This window comes from Trematomus bernacchii, unplaced genomic scaffold, assembly GCF_902827165.1.
Source record: "Trematomus bernacchii unplaced genomic scaffold, fTreBer1.1, whole genome shotgun sequence".
Classification (NCBI taxonomy): domain Eukaryota; kingdom Metazoa; phylum Chordata; class Actinopteri; order Perciformes; family Nototheniidae; genus Trematomus; species Trematomus bernacchii.
Window position 1 is genome coordinate 614,763 of NW_022987800.1, and position 17,500 is coordinate 632,262.

Sequence of the window (17,500 nt, forward strand, 5' to 3'; positions counted from 1 at the left end):
TAAACCTGTGGCGGTGGTATTAGCAGGAACATGTTGGAGCTCCTGTTGCGTGCCTCGCCCCGGTTCATTGAGTTCTTTAACACACTTTTACAGTAAGAGAGGGAACAAGGTGAGGAAGGTAGAGACCTAATCCTGCCTGAAAGATATGTTTATTTTCCATATAAACTGCACGTCAGAAAGAGTGTGTGTGTGTGTGTGTGTGTGTGTGTGTGTGTGGTGTGTGATGTGTGTGTGTGTGTGTTGTGTGTGTGGATGTGTGTGTGTGTTGTGTGTGTGTGTGTGTGTGTGTGTGTGGTGTGTGTGTGTTGTGTGTGTGTGTGTGTGTGTGTGGTGTGTGTGTGTGTGTGTGTGTGTGTGTGTGTGTGTGTGTGTGTGTGTGTGTGTGTGTGTGTGTGTGTGTGTGTGTGTGTGTGTGTGCAAGCATACACAATGAATGTTTTTCTAAAGTATGATAACTATTCAAAAGTAGTTCCAACTACAGTAGCTCCACCTAGAAATACCAACATGGACATGCCTTCACGATCTAATATGATTATATGTCTCTTAATAGTCTTCTAGTGGAAATACTTCTGTACTTCCCTTTTAATTGTACGTTTAAGACTCTTTTATTCTAGTATTTTCCACAGTGATGGAAGACATATTCAGCCCTTTTTACCTCCCTTTACACATCCTTTCCTTAATAAGTAATCCGATTCTTCAAAGTGACTAACCAAATATAAGTTTAGTGGAGTAAAAAGTACAACATTCAACCTGAAATGAAGTATATTGTCACATAAAATTGAAGTAAAAGTGCATGCATGGTGCTCTGTGCTGCCACTTCACATGTTGGACCTATAAGCATAACATTTGTATGACTGAATACTGAATCACCCGGTCTTAGTTTAGTTGCTGTTTTTGTTATTCTCTTTGTGTCAGGGGAGATGTGGCACTAGAAGAAGCTTACCTTAGCTTAGCTTAACTAATCCGAGTTTACTTTGGCTCGTTTGGATTTAGAGTTTGTGACATTAAAGCGTTCTTAACTGGATTACAGATTGGGAAATGCAGAGGCAAAGATTTACACAAGACTTTTTACTATCTGCTTCAGTCCCAACATGCATCTGGATTTAAGCTTCATGACTTTAAACCATTTTCCAAGAGATCTAAGAGAGTTTCCTAATGTATTTTCCTAGCTGTTAGATGAGATAAAAGCGAGGTCCCACTCCTGATGTGAATGCATTTTGACATCAGCGCTTCACTTTGTTTACATAGCAGCCGTCGGCCATGTCAGCTCGCTCTGTGCGACGTCCTGTTTGTTTTCAGCGCCACAAATTTCCGCTGTCTGGCTGAGTCAAAGCTGAGTCAAAGCTGACCGGACTCCAGCTGGGTGGCCTGCAAGATAGAGAGAGATGAGGAGGGGGGGGGGGACACACGTTACAGTTTGTTTACGAGTACACAAAGCGTGCACTGGGCAGATGTACAGTACAGCTTGGAGTAAACAGAAGTGAACGAGGAACGCTGGAGGCCCAAACACAGCTGGTTAGTTTCCAGCGGTGGATGTCAGGGTCACAGATGGAGGGGAGGAAGAGGGAGGAAGAGGGAGGAAGAGGGAGGAAGAGGGAGGAAAGAGAAGAGAGGGAACAACAGGACATAACAGGGAGAATATGTTATGATTGAACTTGTGCAGTGTGTGAATTTTCATCGTGTATTGTTGTCTCAAATCACACATGGCTGCCTCACAGGAATAAAAAACACTGCAAAAGCTAGCTAGCTAACGTCTGTTTGCGATTGCTGCTGTTAACTACTTAGCTAAAAATGGTACTGTTAGCTTCCTAGCTATCTTTCCCCCTGAATAGTTTCACACTGAAGTACAAGAATGACATGAACAGTGTAGAAAGAAGAAAATGAACAACAGGACATAACAGGGAAAATATGTAATGATTCATAAAAAAAAAAGGATGTGTCTCAATCTGGCTAATCACACATGGCTGCTGTGCCCTGACAGGAATAGCCATTGTTAGCTAACACTGCATAAGCTAGCTAGCTAACGTCTTATTGCGATTGCTGCTGTTAACTACTTGTATTATAATATATTTCACCCTGAATAGTATTGCACTGAAGTACAAGAACTACATGGAACTTGTAGTAAGAGTAGAGTATTGGACTTAATGCACCATTTAAGTTATTTTCCCCTCACTGCATCTTAGCTTTTTATGTTAGCATGTTAGCAACAGGCTAGACTGCAAGAATTAACCCTATCAAATGGTGGCTTCTTATCAGCTACAGTCTAGTGTTGTTGTGCGTTACTTGAATAGAGAGAAAAAACCCACATGTATTACTTTTAATCGTAAATTGCTGTTTTTACTGCATCAAGCATTAACGTGCAACTTCCGTTATGTAGCCAAGACGGCGGTCGTTGAGTGTAGGAAGGAATAACTTTTTGATGGTTATGAGTACATTACGATACGATAAGATAATAGTTTATTGTCAGATCGAGTCTTACATTTTTCTTGAATCACAGCAGCAACCATCCGGGGAACTTATTGTGCATTTGGCCATACTTTGCAAAGGATGCACTTATATATCTAAAACAGCAAGTTAAATGAAAGAAGTACAGAATTGGAGAAACGAAAAGACCCTTGTTCTTTCTTTACATTACATGTTACTTGTTAGACGCTTTTTTATGTCCTTTCTCCTCTTATCTCCAAATTGATTTCCTTGCCCTTTGACTTTCCTTTATTTGCATACAGACTCTCAACCCGCTCCTCTTGTGTGCGTTTCCTTGAACTCATTCCTCAACGTCAGGTTCATGTCAAGGTGAAATGTAAAAAGGGTTGGATAGGATCCATTTTTCCCCGTCTTCCCTGTCACTCAGAGATGATCTCAGTCATGTTTTTTGTTGTCAGAAAGCGGCTGCTCGTCCTTTTATGTAACCACTCTATGCATAGTTTGTATTGTGAAATTTCTTTTTGACTGGCAGGTGATGGAGGACACTCTGCTCTCTCATTGGTTGATAACATGCGATGACATGCTGATTGACAGGCTGTGGATTCAACACATTCCTGGAGGGAAATGTTTGAAGGGTCAATTTAGGACTCAAGGTTGTTGGTTCTTCTTAAAACAGCTTGTTTCCTGCACTTCAATTCCCAGAGTTCACCTGTCAATCACACAGTTGGGGTCAGACGTTTCCTTAAGATAACGTTTTTTTTAAAGTTTTATTATCTTAACCTTAGCTTCCGCGTTTTTCCAATCAAATAGGACACATTTTCTACATTAGGATCCACACACACATTGCTTCATTGATTGAATCTTATACGCTAAGCATGAGCTAATTAAAAGCCACTAAATATCCGGTTCCTGCTTCTGTAATGTGAGTTTATTGCTGAGAAAATCACTACTACGACACGGTTGTCTTTACACTTTATATGAAGTCACTATCATTTCATTTCTTTGAATAAAGCACCTCTGCATTACACATTTAAAATGTACCTGTGTTTTACCTGGAGGAATTAGGACTACATTTTTTTCTCGTTTTTGGTCTTTTAATCGGTCATTGCGGCGATTTCCCAACTCTTTAAAGTACACGAGGTCTTTCTAGTACTTCTGTTTATTAAACCTTCTATTACATTATTATTTATAGAAAGAAAATGGTCATTATTTTACATTAAAAAAAACAACATATTGTCTCTTTAGCTACATAACACTACTACTTTAATGTGCTTATACTTTTACATACTGTACAGTAATGCAAGGTATTCTCATTCATCCATATCCCACCTCTGCCTCTCTGACCTTTAACCTTCCGCCATCATCACGTTAAAAGTGAGGAATTCCATAACAAACGCAAAGCTTTATCTCCCTTTTTTTATTTTTTCAAAACAACCTGTCACATTTCGGTGATGTTGTCTCGACCCTATAGCTGCGGAGACGTCGCTTCAAACCAAAATCTACCGTAGACTCAACCTCCCTAAAAGATAGCATCATCCGACCCTATAGGAATGGAAAAGGCAAGTCCAGACGTTAGCCTCCACCCGAGAGCTGCCAATCTCAGGTGTGTGAACAGCAGGAGGGTTTTAGGCTTTTAAAAAAGTCTCGGTAGAAGGTGTTTGGATAGTAAAGTATGAGCAAACAGAGGGAGATTGATCGGGGAACATTAGCTGGAGCTTAGAGGCACATAGCTGTTTAATGCCGGGATGACAGAAGGAGCTCAGTGTTGAATTCATGGGGATGAGTTGCTTCACGTTTATGTCGGTAAATGTATGCAAATTATGATCGAGGGGCTTTTGTGTGGGGTGCTGAACCTCATGGGTGCATGTCTAACCCTGCAGCAGATCTACATTCCTGTACCTTCACCTCAGGGGGCCTCACCTCCACAGAAAGGGTCAGTTCACCTGAAGGATGACGCATATGTACAGTCAATAAGACAGGCATTAACACATCAGTACTTTAATTTTCATACATTTAACTCAATCTGCGTTATTTTTAAAAACTGTGGGCCATGAATGTAGTATGACGTTTTGTTTCACGACATCTTTACATTACATTACTGTACATGTTACTTGTTAGACGCTTTTATCCAAAGCGACTTACATACTCAATACTGTGGACAATCCCCACAGGAGCAATTTGTGGTGAAGTGTCTCAGGGACACAACGACATGCTGACTGCAGTGGGGTTTGAACCTGTGCTCCCTTGATCCGAACACCAACGCTCTATTCACTGCGCCACACGCCTCCCTTTAGCTTAAGTTACGTAAAAAACAGACTTATTGAAACCCAAACCATGATATTTTCTTATAACTCTAAACAAGTATATTATTCTCTATATTCTATATTCATTTATCTTTAGGGTATTTCATTTAGACTATGATATGATATGGAAACGTCGATTCTTATGGACTCTGTCATTTCTATTAGGATATAGACTAGGCCTGTTTTCACTTAAGTTTCTGTACAATTTCATTGAAAAGTTTTGTACATTTTGCACTAAAGTTCCTAATTTGATTGAAAAAATATGTTTATTTGGAGCTTATACATCACACCAATGTGAAGTAGCTTTTCCATGTTTTATTTAAAGTCTAACTATTTATTGACTAACCAGAAAATGTGCCATATCGTGACAGGCATTCATATCGAGATACAAAAAGTACCTATATCATAAGAGACATTTACGATCACCCAGCCCTACTTACAACGTTATTTCCAGCTGTTTCACAATTTTAACCCAGCAGGATCTTCTGCATGAAGATACTTAACAAATGTCATGATGCCGGGGGCTCAATTTGACGAGAAGGGATGACATTTTGTTGCTCCGAGACACAACCAGGTTTAGTTTCAGTGTGTAAGATGATGAGATGATCCAGGAACTTTCCTATTGTTAAACCCAGCTTTCAGCTCCTCGTGTGTCTCTGTTATCTATGGGAGACTTTAGTCCTGAGTGTATATACTTCTGTATTTCAGGGTTTAGTCAGAGATGGCAAAAGTACACATCCTTTACTCAAGTAGAAGTACACATACGCGTGTTTAAAAATACTCTGGTGAAAGTAGAAGTACTGACTAAACTTCTTTACTCAAGTAAAAGTAAAGAGGGCTTTGAAATGTACTTCAGTAAAAAGTACCCATAACTAGCAGCTGTTTTAAAGAGTACCTGACCTCCCTTTATATTAATAGAACAATAATGTTGTTAGCTAATGAATGTTTCCATGCTGAACAACGGCAACATGACAACGTTTTCATTGGTCCCTCTTCTTTAGAGAAGACCAGGAAATGATGGATACACGGATCGTGTTCAAATCAATAGGCACGCAATGACTCTAAATAATAATGATCACGCCACCAAACACACATTCAAACTAAAGGAACCAGCCTGTTTGGAAAATGTGAGAAGTAGAAAGTACAGGTATTTGGGTTCAAACATGTAAGAAGTAGAAAGTACAGGTATTTGGGTTCAACATGTAAGAAGTAGAAAGTACAGGTATTTGGTTGGGTTCAAAATGTAAGAAGTAGAAAGTACAGGTTATTGTGTTCAACATGTAAGAAGTAGAAAGTACAGGTATTTGGGTTCAACATGTAAGAAGTAGAAAGTACAGGTATTTGGGTTCAACATGTAAGAAGTAGAAAGTACAGGTATTTGTGTTCAACATGTAAGAGTAGAAAGTACAGGTATGTGGGGTTCAACATGTAAGAAGTAGAAAGTACAGGTATTTGGGTTCAAAATGTAAGAAGTAGAAAGTACAGGTATTTGTGTTCAACATGTAAGAAGTAGAAAGTACAGGTATTTGTGTTCAACATGTAAGAAGTAGAAAGTACAGGTATTTGAGTTCAACATGTAAGAAGTAGAAAGTACAGGTATTTGGGTTCAACATGTAAGAAGTAGAAAGTACAGGTATTTGGGTTCAACATGTAAGAAGTAGAAAGTACAGGTATTTGTGTTCAACATGTAAGAAGTAGAAAGTACAGGTATTTGGGTTCAAAATGTAAGAAGTCAAAGTAAAAAGTGGTCAGAAAAATAAGTAGTGAAGTAAAGTACTGATACCAGAAACATGTACTTAAGTACAGTAACGAAGTATTTGTACTCCACTAGTACTTAGTATTTATCCTTGCATTATGTTTAGGGTAATGCCCTGTATAGATTGTATATCGCCATGCAGCTCTACCTGCCTCTACACGTCTAAAAACTTCTCCATTTACCTCTAATATTTCTTTATTGTCTTCTTTGTGTGTATTTAACAACACATCTATGAGGGTAAATGTACTGTGTCTCTGTTTGCTCATATCATCCTTCACTTGGGTGTGGACAGAGTGAAGTGAGGCTGGATTATATCTCCGAACAATAAATCTAAAGAGGCTACAACAATGAGAGGTCGCCCGCTCTGATTGGACAATACCTGAGGAGGAATTTCAGCCTTAACAAAAGGAGGATAATAAAGAAACTGGATATAGAGATCACCTGCAGCACCATCTTTTAATAATCTGACCCTAACCCTAACGTCACTTTTCCCTCCTTTGCCTAAAATGCCCTTAAACTGCATTCACTTCTCATTTGGACTTAAATCGTAGCGTTAAAGCTTATTTTACGTCTATTTTCAGCTTCTTTATGTTCTTCGCCAAAGAGTTGCTCTCGCTGTACGTCCATTCCTCTTACTCGCCGCCTCCATTGACCCAAATGTCAGTGTTTCCCTGCTCGATTTCTCCCTCTCTTGCCCTCCTTCTGTCATTGTGATTACACAAGTCGAGGAGATCAGAGGGAGGAGAGCTGACCTTTCACCTCCTTCTCCTCCTTTCTCCCTCTCTCTTTCTCTCTGGGCTTTTGACTTTGTGCCAAGCCTCGCTTTCTCCCCTGTCTTTATGTTTCATGCTGTAGAAGTACTAGAAGTCAGGGTTCTTACGGTCATTAAAAACCTGGAAAAGTCATGGAAATTCAAAATGCTAATTCCAGGCCCTGGAAAAGTTATGGAAAACAATATTTTTCCCAAAAGTCATGGAAATTTAACTAAAGTTGCATCAAATATAATTTATATTTTATCTAATCGCCGAAATAGTAATTACTGTATTGTATAGTAATGAAACATAAAATGGCATTTAACTGACGAGGTATTTTTCTGGTGAGAGATTTTAGTTGCGTTAGCGTGTAGAAGCTAGTAAGCCTATTTGATTTGTTTTAGATAGGCACGACATGTTTCATATGCAGACCTTATTTTCCTGTTCCATGTGGTACCGCTGAGAAAGAGTAATTTTTTTGGTCATGGAAAATTAGGTAAAGGTCATGGAGAAGTCATGGAAAAGTCATTGAAAATAATTCGTGAAAAAGTGTATGAACCCTGAGAAGTCTTAAGTGTTTTATATTATTAGGGTTAGGGTTAGGGTTAGGGGTCATACTTTTACTGCTACAGATGTGTATCCTTCCTATCCCACCTGTATGTACCATCATATTCTATAAGATCATCCCTTTATCAAGTATTTTTGAATTGTTTTTGGACATTGTTCACATGTTCCGTAGGAGATCTTTACACGTACTTATCCTTCATTTTTCACATATTTTCCTCACTATTTTTCAGACGTTTTACATGCATTTTCCACCTATTTTCAGAAGTGTTTTTACACAATTTCTTCAATTTAGTTTCATTTTTTTCAGGTCGTTTTCAGACCTGATTCACACATTTGTATTATATTTTTCACAACTCTTATTTCTTACAGTTGTACAGTATGTTGGTTCAATCTACAAAAATGCATCATATTCTATAAGATCATAATTTTCATAATATCTTTTACACATTTAACCACATTCTTTTCAACCTTATTCATATATCTTTTGAATATATTTCACATATTTCTTAGCATTCACCTTAAATTCACGAAACATAACAATTAAAAAACACTTAATATGACAGCATAACTCAACACTCCCCATCTTATTAACCCTCTTAAAGTGGATATTTCTCCGCCTCTTCACCCCGGTGGTTCCCAGGCTCTCATTATATCGCCTGATTCCCAGACTAGACCATCTGATGACTGCTTATGGGGGTCCTGAGGGTCTCTGACCTCCTTTATTATGAATACGAACACTCACAGACTGTGGTCATATGAACTAATGCACCCCTGAGCCTCCATCACTCCCCCGTCCACACCCTTTTTCTCCCCCGTCGCCTGTCCCCTCTCTCCACAGCCTTTCATCACTAATCACATCAAAATGCCAGCCGTGACCTCTGAGTTTGACCCCAAATAGACCCCTGAACTATGCACTCATAAGTGACATTTGGTGATTTTTAGCATGTTACCTTCTCCTATATATACATGTATCCATCATAGAACAGGTGAATTTGAGATTAAAAACAGTATTATCATGTTTAAATACACACATACATCTACATCTCCTCTCAGCAGGTGGTCCATAAAGTGAAAAGAAGCTGTTTTGAAGTCATAAGAGGCTCAAGGTATATGAGCTTATGCCATGTCATACGTCAGCTTATGAAAGCTCTGTTATAAACTCAGAAAGCGCGGCGTGATGTTTGCTAGATATCTCAGGAATGCCACCCTGAACACAGCAGGGTTAATCTGAGGTTCATATGGAGTTTATGAGCTGCAGATGGCGCGTGGGGATGCTCAGATTGTTTACTGTGTGTAAGATGGGGTGTGTGAGGGTGTGACACTGGCAAAAATGCAAGAAAATAAGGTAAAAGTAGACATATTACTTAGTACTTTGCCGTACTTAGTTCCCAGCACTGAGTTCCCAGCACTTAGTTCCCCCATGGAACTAAAGAGTAGATTGCGTTCACACCGGAATAAGTCCCTGAGGGAAGATTACGCAAATGAAGCCGCTGACGTCACTTCTTCTTCTTCTGCTTTGGGTTTACTGGCAGGCCGCAAACAACTTCACGGCGTATACTGCCACCCGAAGTCCCCGGCCGGAAGTCCCCGGAGTTGGGGACTGGCTTCAGTAGAAGCTGCTGGGACTCCCAGCAGCTTCTACTGAAGCCTTCCGAGTAAATCGCCAGAACGCCGACACCTCCTGATCACTCCACCGCTCCCATGTTTTCTTTTGTGTTGCCATAAGTTAGTCTCTCTCCGTTGGTGCGCTGGGCGAATGCGAATGCTAATAATGCTAATGCCAGCAAATACAATGGCGGCTTCACAAAAATGTTCCGAGTTTTACGGGCCGTGGTTTGCAATTCGCCCAACCAATCAGAAATTGGAACTTTTTTCTCCCCAGGAAAGTACCTGCTCTCTAGCAGGGACTGAAAAGGGGGGGAAAGTTCTCATGAACTAAGTTCTCTTTTTGGTGTGAACGCAAAATCCCATAGTATCATTGATCTACGTCAGCTAAGTTGCCATTTAAGTGGAGGTTGTTGTTGAAAAATCTGATTGCAAATGTAAGAAAAAGGAAGCTTGATTTGATAGGACAAGTGAAAAATGGTATTGGTTTAATCCATAGTTATACCATGCATGATGTCACCACTGAAGTGCCTATTTATCCTCTTCAAAAGCTGCTTATTATATGCATACAGATACAAACACAATATAGGGATATATGTTTGATCATGAGTCAATTCTCTAATGATTTAAAAGGCTATATCTGTCTTTTTTAAACCTCTATCCTCCCACAGCATGGTGCCAATCGCAACCAGTAAAGAGTATCATAAAAATGTAGTTTCTCCACTTAATAAACCCTCATGTATCGCTCATTTCTGATAATTGTAGAGTCCTAAAAGGCTCTTTTCTCTGCTTGTAGGCAAGGCTTTTGTGTGTCTCTGTTAGTCATCATAGAAAAGCGCTGCAGGAGACAGACAGCGGTGACATATCGGGTTAGAAAACCAGAAAACTTAAGCATAAAGAGAGACAAATAAAAGCTGAACACACACAGAGAACCTGATAGTACATGTTCTGTACTTCAATTAGATCTGCCCTTTAAATAATTACGCACTTTTTATCCACTCACTGCATCTTGATCCTTTTCCTAAATCCCAGCAAACGTCTCACTGATTCAACGCCACATGACTCATGGAGATTTGACATGCTTCTGCCTCTTTAAGCAAAGACTTCAGGGTTCATTGGAGGAACATGTCCGGTGTTGAACAAGGGATATTTGTCATTATATTCGTCATATATTCCCAAAGCATTGTTATTAATCTGTGTCTGTTTTTGTTTCTGCAGGGCAACGAGTTTGACGAGCCGTGTGCCGGACGCAACTGTGGAGAAGGATGCAGATGTAATCCGGAGAAAGGCAGCAGGGTGAGTCTTTAAAAATCACGTTAAATCCTCTTCCAACAACACACGGCACATCCATCACAGTTGCATTTCCATCATAAGAGTTCAAAAAAATCAAAATACCTACAAAATACATTAGTTTTGTGTTTTTTTATGACCATTTTGACCTTTTTTAATCACAAAAACATGATTTTTCTGGGATATGTTACGTTTTCTCTCGGGAATAAGTACACTTGTTATATTTCATTGTAAAAATGTGGCTATTGTACTTCCGCTAATGACTTATCCTCAGTATGCATTGGTCATAAAAAACATACATTCGTTGTTTAATACACATTTAAACACATCTCCATGCAAAGTAATTAGATACAGACAAATAAATATTCCACCATGATGTTGTTCATCTTCATATTTCATTTATGAACCATAACAGGTCGTCTATTTTTCCGGTACATGAGTTTTTAGTTCTTATTCATTGCATAATATTTACTGTGGTGTGTTATTGTGCAACTACAAGCCACAGAGCAGTGGTGAGTGTGAGTGATTAGATGTTAATCAACAGAAACATTCTCTTCACGTCGTTTAGAAACAATAACCTCGGGGCTCCATTTATTTATCTATATATCTTTCCATCATACAGCCGCAGACATTACCTTCTGTCAGTTTGTGTTACACATGTTTCCAGAGTCCTTATCTTTATCTACTGATGTTTTACTGATATAGACGAAAACAAAACACTGTCTTTAGGCGAGGAACTCATTTTCCTTTCATTGCTATCATGATATTAACCCTCCCAGGTGTAATAGTGTGTAAAAAGGGTGTAATAACAATTTAATAACATAATAATATAAGTGTAATTATTGGTGTGACATGGGTATAATATATATATTTTAATAACAGTGTAATATGGGTCTGATAAGGGTCTGATATGGTTGTTTTTACATGTAATATGGGTGTTATAGTGTGGAAATAGGGCGTAATAACTGTGTAATAACGTAGTAATATGTGTAATTATTGGTGTAACATGGGTATAATATACATTTTTAATAACAGTGTAATATGGGTCTGATATGGGTGTTTTTACATGTAATATGGGTGTAACATTGTGTAAAGAGGGTGTAATAGTGTAATAACATAGTAATATGTGTAATTATTGGTGTTACAATATGGGATTAATAACAGTAGAATATGGGTGTAATAACAGTGTAATATGGGTGTTTTAATGTGACCTTAACTATGTGTTATAGTGTTATAACAGTTTAATAACATAGTAATACAAGTGTAAGTATTGGTGTTACATAGGTATAATATGGGATTAATAACAGTATGATATGGGTGGAACATGGGTGTAATAACAGAGTAATGCAGGTGTAATATGGGGGATTTCATGTGTAATAAGGGTGTTATAACAGTGTAATAACGTAGTAATATAAGTTTAAGTATTGGTGTAACATGGGTTTAATATATTTATTTAATAAAAGTATGATATGGGTGGAACATGGGTGTAATAAGAGTGTAATAAGGAATCAAGCAATCAAATAATTATCCTAAGTATTTATATATGCTTGCCAATTTAAGGGTTAACATTTAATGTCGTATGTTACCCAATAGCCTCTAAACTAGTGTTGACAGGGTGTGAAATAGATGCACGTCTGCACATTTTATTTCACTACCTTCACCTGTCAGCTGTGAACAAACAGAGCAGCTCCACTTCCTGATTTACGACCCCGAGAGACAGTTAGGGGGAAAGTTTTGTGTTTTTTTTTTTTACACAGTAATATACGTCCGGAGGCTTTATATAAATACCTCTACATATTAACAAGCTTCTTAAAAAACATCCAAACAATATATAGATAAATGCAGGTGGAAGGTTTAAACATCACACTGGTTTCATTGTAAACAAATCTTATCTTTGATTGGAGCTCCTTTGAATTAGAATTCCAACAGCAATCAACCAATCAGAAGGCTCGTTCAACTTCCATGTGTTTCTATTACTGATAAAATGACAAAAAAGGTGTGTATGTAAATTATTTGGGATAAAAATAGCTCCGTGTGTGGATTGACGCGTGTCCTAAAACCAGACTGTATGCAAACAGCACTTACTGTCTGACTCTCAGGCTGCACTTACTGCCTCTAAATGACACGGTGACGCTCTGCAGGGAAATGATTATATCTCAGGTAACACCACGACCCTCTGCTCGGCTCAATGACACGCCGTCTTTAACTCTGCGTTTAGGTTCAGGTGCTTATTTGTCTCTTTTCAGTTTTACTTTTGTACCCAGAGGTCGTGATCATACACACACACACACACTCACACTCACACTCACACTCACACTCACACTCACACACACACACACACACACACACTCACACACACACACACACTCACACTCACACACACACACACACTCACACTCACACTCACACTCACACACACACACAGACATATCAAATGGCAGTAGAGCAGACATTTTCCCTCCCTTTGTCCCAAAATGTCTCAACAAACAAAAAGACATCTTCTTGTCTTTCAATCTGAGGCGAGGAGATGGACAGGATGGCCTTCAGCTTTCTCCTAAACACACACACACACACACCACGACCCTCTGCTCGGCTCAATGACATGCCGCGGCTGGATTACCTTCTTTAACTCTGCGTTTAGGTTCAGGTGCTTATTTGTCTCTTTTCAGTACCCAGAGGTCGTGAGGTGAGGCGAGGTGGAGAGGAGTTTAGGTCAGTGTGTAAAGATAAGAGAAGGGAGGCTTGATTCAAATTAGTAATTTGTTGTCCCTAAAAGTTTAATAAATTGATTGTGGTTGTTAGTTTAAGAGCAGGATACACATGAACACAAGTCCTGTGTATGCTATATTAACATTTTTATTTAATTTTACAAGCAACTAAGAGACCACGGTACATTAATGGTGTGGAGAAAGTAAACTTAGACTCTTAAAATGAGCTGGTTGTTGGATGTGGAAAATAATCCCTAAAATAATCTGCCAATTACAGTATAATTCATTAAATTGTGAATTATTAAATCTTACAAATTGACAGCTATAGCCATCTAATAACAAAAGACATTTGAAAACAAAACAAAACAGTGCATTTGTATAAATTATAAGGGACATTTTAAAATGAGTGACATTTCTTTTTTTGGGAGGGCGGCAGTGGGGATTCTTTTACTGGGTGGACGGGGGGAGACACTATGGACGCGCCCGTGAACTGTCAACGGGGGGGGGGGGAGGTACACTCTGGACCTCTGTAGACCTCTGTCGATGATATCATATTAAAGGGCGGTGCCGGCCGTCTGCGAACCGAGCCGGCCTTTCTGCGCGACTGTCACTCAAATGCGGGACATAGTCTCAATTTGTGGGATGTGGGAAAAATGCTGTACACCTGGTCACCCTACACACACACACGGTGCTGCCCCTCACCCTACACACACAGACGGTGCTGCCCCTCACACACACACACACACGGTGCTGCCCCTCACACACACGCTTCAAATCAAGTTGCATAAATGCTTAAGCTACGTTTTATTATAATTACTGTGTAATGTATTATGTTTTCGTCATTCGATGTTGCATAGATCGTGTCTGACATGGGATGAACTCACAGAAACATTAACGAGAGGAATCACAGACTGACGGAGAGTAAACGCTGTCACGGATCAGTGTTGATCCCCGAGGGGAAACAAATCAAACATTCATCTCTCGTTATAATCACAGAACGGAAATTCTTGGCACGAGCTCTCTGAGGTTATTTCAGGTGATGTTTGGAGATAACAAACGCTCGACAAGTCTCGATATGAGAATTAAAATACCTTTATTGGTTGATGCATATAGTAAGTCCTTTAAAGTGCCTTTTTTTTAGGGCTACACACCAGGAGATTTGGCTTTTACTTCATCATATTTGACATCAAAATTGAGTATTTGAGTTAGCTTCAGATAAGGCATTGGAAACATTAGATTGGTCATAAAAAACTAAATCAAAATTTAGGGTTAGGCTTAAAGACTCTATACCAGGGGTGTCAAACTCATTTTCATCTCGGGCCACATCAGCATTATGGTTGCACTCAAAGGGCCGGTTGTAACTTTAAGACTATATAAAATACATATATAAATGTTTAATATATATAAAATAATGTTATTGCCTCTGCATTGGATTATTATCGGATAGGGTAATAACTTCATAATTAACTACGTCTGAAAGCAGAAGTCTAGGGCAAAAAATGCAAGTCTCCTCAGTGAAAATGTCACAAAATGATTTTAAAAGAAAAGCCACGTTCTGGAGAAAAAGTCCAAATCAAAACAAAAAAGTTGAATTTTGGGAAAAAAGTCAGATTCTGAGAAAAAAGAATATTTTGAAGAAAAAATCAAATTCTGAGAAAAAAGACAAATTTGAGATGCATTGTGGGACATGTAGTTTATGGGCAACGTGCTTCTGTAAATCTGCATGTAACCGTATAATAAACATATTATATTCTTTGCAAGCTCTTATGGGGCCACAGAAAATGAAGTCACGGGCCGGATTTGGTCCCCGGGCCTTGAGTTTGACACCCCTGCTCTATACTGAAGCAAATGCAGAATAGAAATCATGTATAAAGTGTTTAAAAATGACTATTGTTGGACAAAGGAGCATAATTGATGCTGCAAAAAATACATTAGAAGTTAGAAAATAAGTTTAGATTTTTTTAAAAAATAGTCGTTTTAACTTTTGAGAATTCACTTATCTGCTTTATTGCAAAAAATTAAATACTGAAATATAGCTCTCATGTTGGTCGTTGTTGTTGCTAATAACTGATATTCATATAAGCATTTGGCTTCATTTTGAACCATGCATCTATGGATTCATTTTGAACCATGCATCTATGGATTCATTTTGAACCATGCATCTATGGATTCATTTTGAACCATGCATCTATGGATTCATTTTGAACCATGCATCTATGGATTCATTTTGAACCATGCATCTATGGCTTCATTTTGAACCATGCATCGATGGCTTCATTTTGAACCATGCATCTATGGCTTCATTTTGAACCATGCATCTATGGATTCATTTTGAACCATGCATCTATGGATTCATTTTGAACCATGCATCGATGGATTCATTTCATACCTGCTTTATTGTTATTTTGCATATATTTCGACAAATCCACGTTTTTGCTGCCATCTCGACTCTAACCCCTAGATTCCACCGGGTCCGTCTGCGGCGCGTTACGGGCGCGTTACGGCTGCGCCGCGGTGCTCACGGCGATCGCGGCCACTCTAGTCAATGGGTGCTATTCCACCACACGCGGCGCGTTACGGCTCAGAAGCGTCCCAGAAGCGGCTCGGCGCAGGGCTCCTCTAAAATTAGGATGAATCCTATTTTTGTCGCGGCACAGCCGTAACGTAAGGTCGGGGCAGGCAGGAAGTGGAACTTTCAGAGCATATATAGCATATATATATAGATATATACACACACACACAAACTAATTGTGCAGACCCTATCCCTCCGTAGTCTTTCAAGTAGGAGGAGAAATGCCAGCGTTCTCCTCCGGTTTACAGGCACTGTGTAAATTATATATATAGAATAATTATGATGATGAATTCATTTTTTTACCACTAAAATACAGCAACACATCTTTGATTCATGTCGTTTATAACTGGAATATTACAGTTATTATTAACTTCGTCTGTACAAAGTAGCCTGTCCAGGAAATATGCCAAAATCAACAAAAACTGCGAGCCGGCAGGCAAGACGCTCCGCTTCTGAAATGCTTCTGAAACGCGCCTGGTAGGGTATGACGCCGGAGGAGGCCGGACCAAAACCGCGGCGCAGCCGTAACGCGGCGCAGACGGACCCCGTGGAATCTAGGGGTAAGGGTGCCAGGAAGGGACAATTGACCGTGAATCAACGAATATGAGTCTAGGAAAATCCCATTTCCTTCAGTGTGTGTCCTTTTGGTTTTGGCTCTGAAAGATGTTGTTAACATTGCATCAATACTTTTAAAGGGCAAAGGAATGTTGGAGGGGCATGCCGAGACACACCGATATGAACCGAAAGAAGCTCCTCCGGCGAAACATGTGGCGAAGAAACCCAGCCAGTAATAACGGGAGGAACTCATCTCTTATCAGATCGCTTATTAAAAAAAGGGTTGTTTTAATTCAGTTTATTTTCCCCTTTTAATCCCACTCTAATTAAAGTGAATTCACTCCCTTATCATGTCGTGTTGTGTTTTGATAAATAGGGTTTTAATGGCTGTATCAGAGCGATTTATCTTATCATCTGGAGCTCTTTAATCCATAGCTTCTCCCCGATTGAGACCCTTCTCCTCGGGGGGATTTCACTTGAACACAAACACACTCCAGACGTGTGTGTTGGGTTTTAATTACGCACAGCCAAAGGGCTTCAGTTTTACTCTGAGTCCTGTGTGAGTAAAGGTGGATTTCCCCGGCTCTAATATCTGCGTCACATTGGATCCATTAGCTTTAATAACATCCACTCTCATTGGGTAAACCCCCGGGGGTCAAAGGGCAGCGTTAGGGATGACAGGATGGTGTGTGTGTGTGTGTGTGTGTGTGTATGTGTGTGTGTGTTTGTTTAACAGGGGTTAGGTCAACACACTTTTGAAGTTGCTACGCGGTCAGGAAGTGTGTTTGTAATGCGCTCACATGGTGCGAATTTGGAAATAAAATAACCTCAATCTGACACACTCTCTACTCTTTAAATTGATACTTGTCACTAGTTGTTTCTTAAATATAAACATATGATGTCATGCAGTATTTTATCACTAATCCATTTGGTAGATTACTTAAAAACGACTTGCATATATTTGTATT

The 17,500-nt window shown here is 39.3% G+C and overlaps 1 protein-coding gene across 3 annotated transcripts in view; it reads left to right on the forward strand.

Annotated features, from left to right (window-relative positions):
* The window catches only part of col4a6 (collagen, type IV, alpha 6), a 143,571-nt gene that overhangs the window by 67,973 nt on the left and 58,098 nt on the right, over window positions 1-17,500 (forward strand). For all 3 annotated transcript variants that reach the window (XM_034149980.1, XM_034149978.1, XM_034149979.1), the window contains exon 4: window positions 10,626-10,703. In XM_034149980.1, coding sequence (XP_034005871.1) covers window positions 10,626-10,703 — 78 coding nt within the window. The remainder of the gene's footprint in view (window positions 1-10,625; window positions 10,704-17,500) is intronic.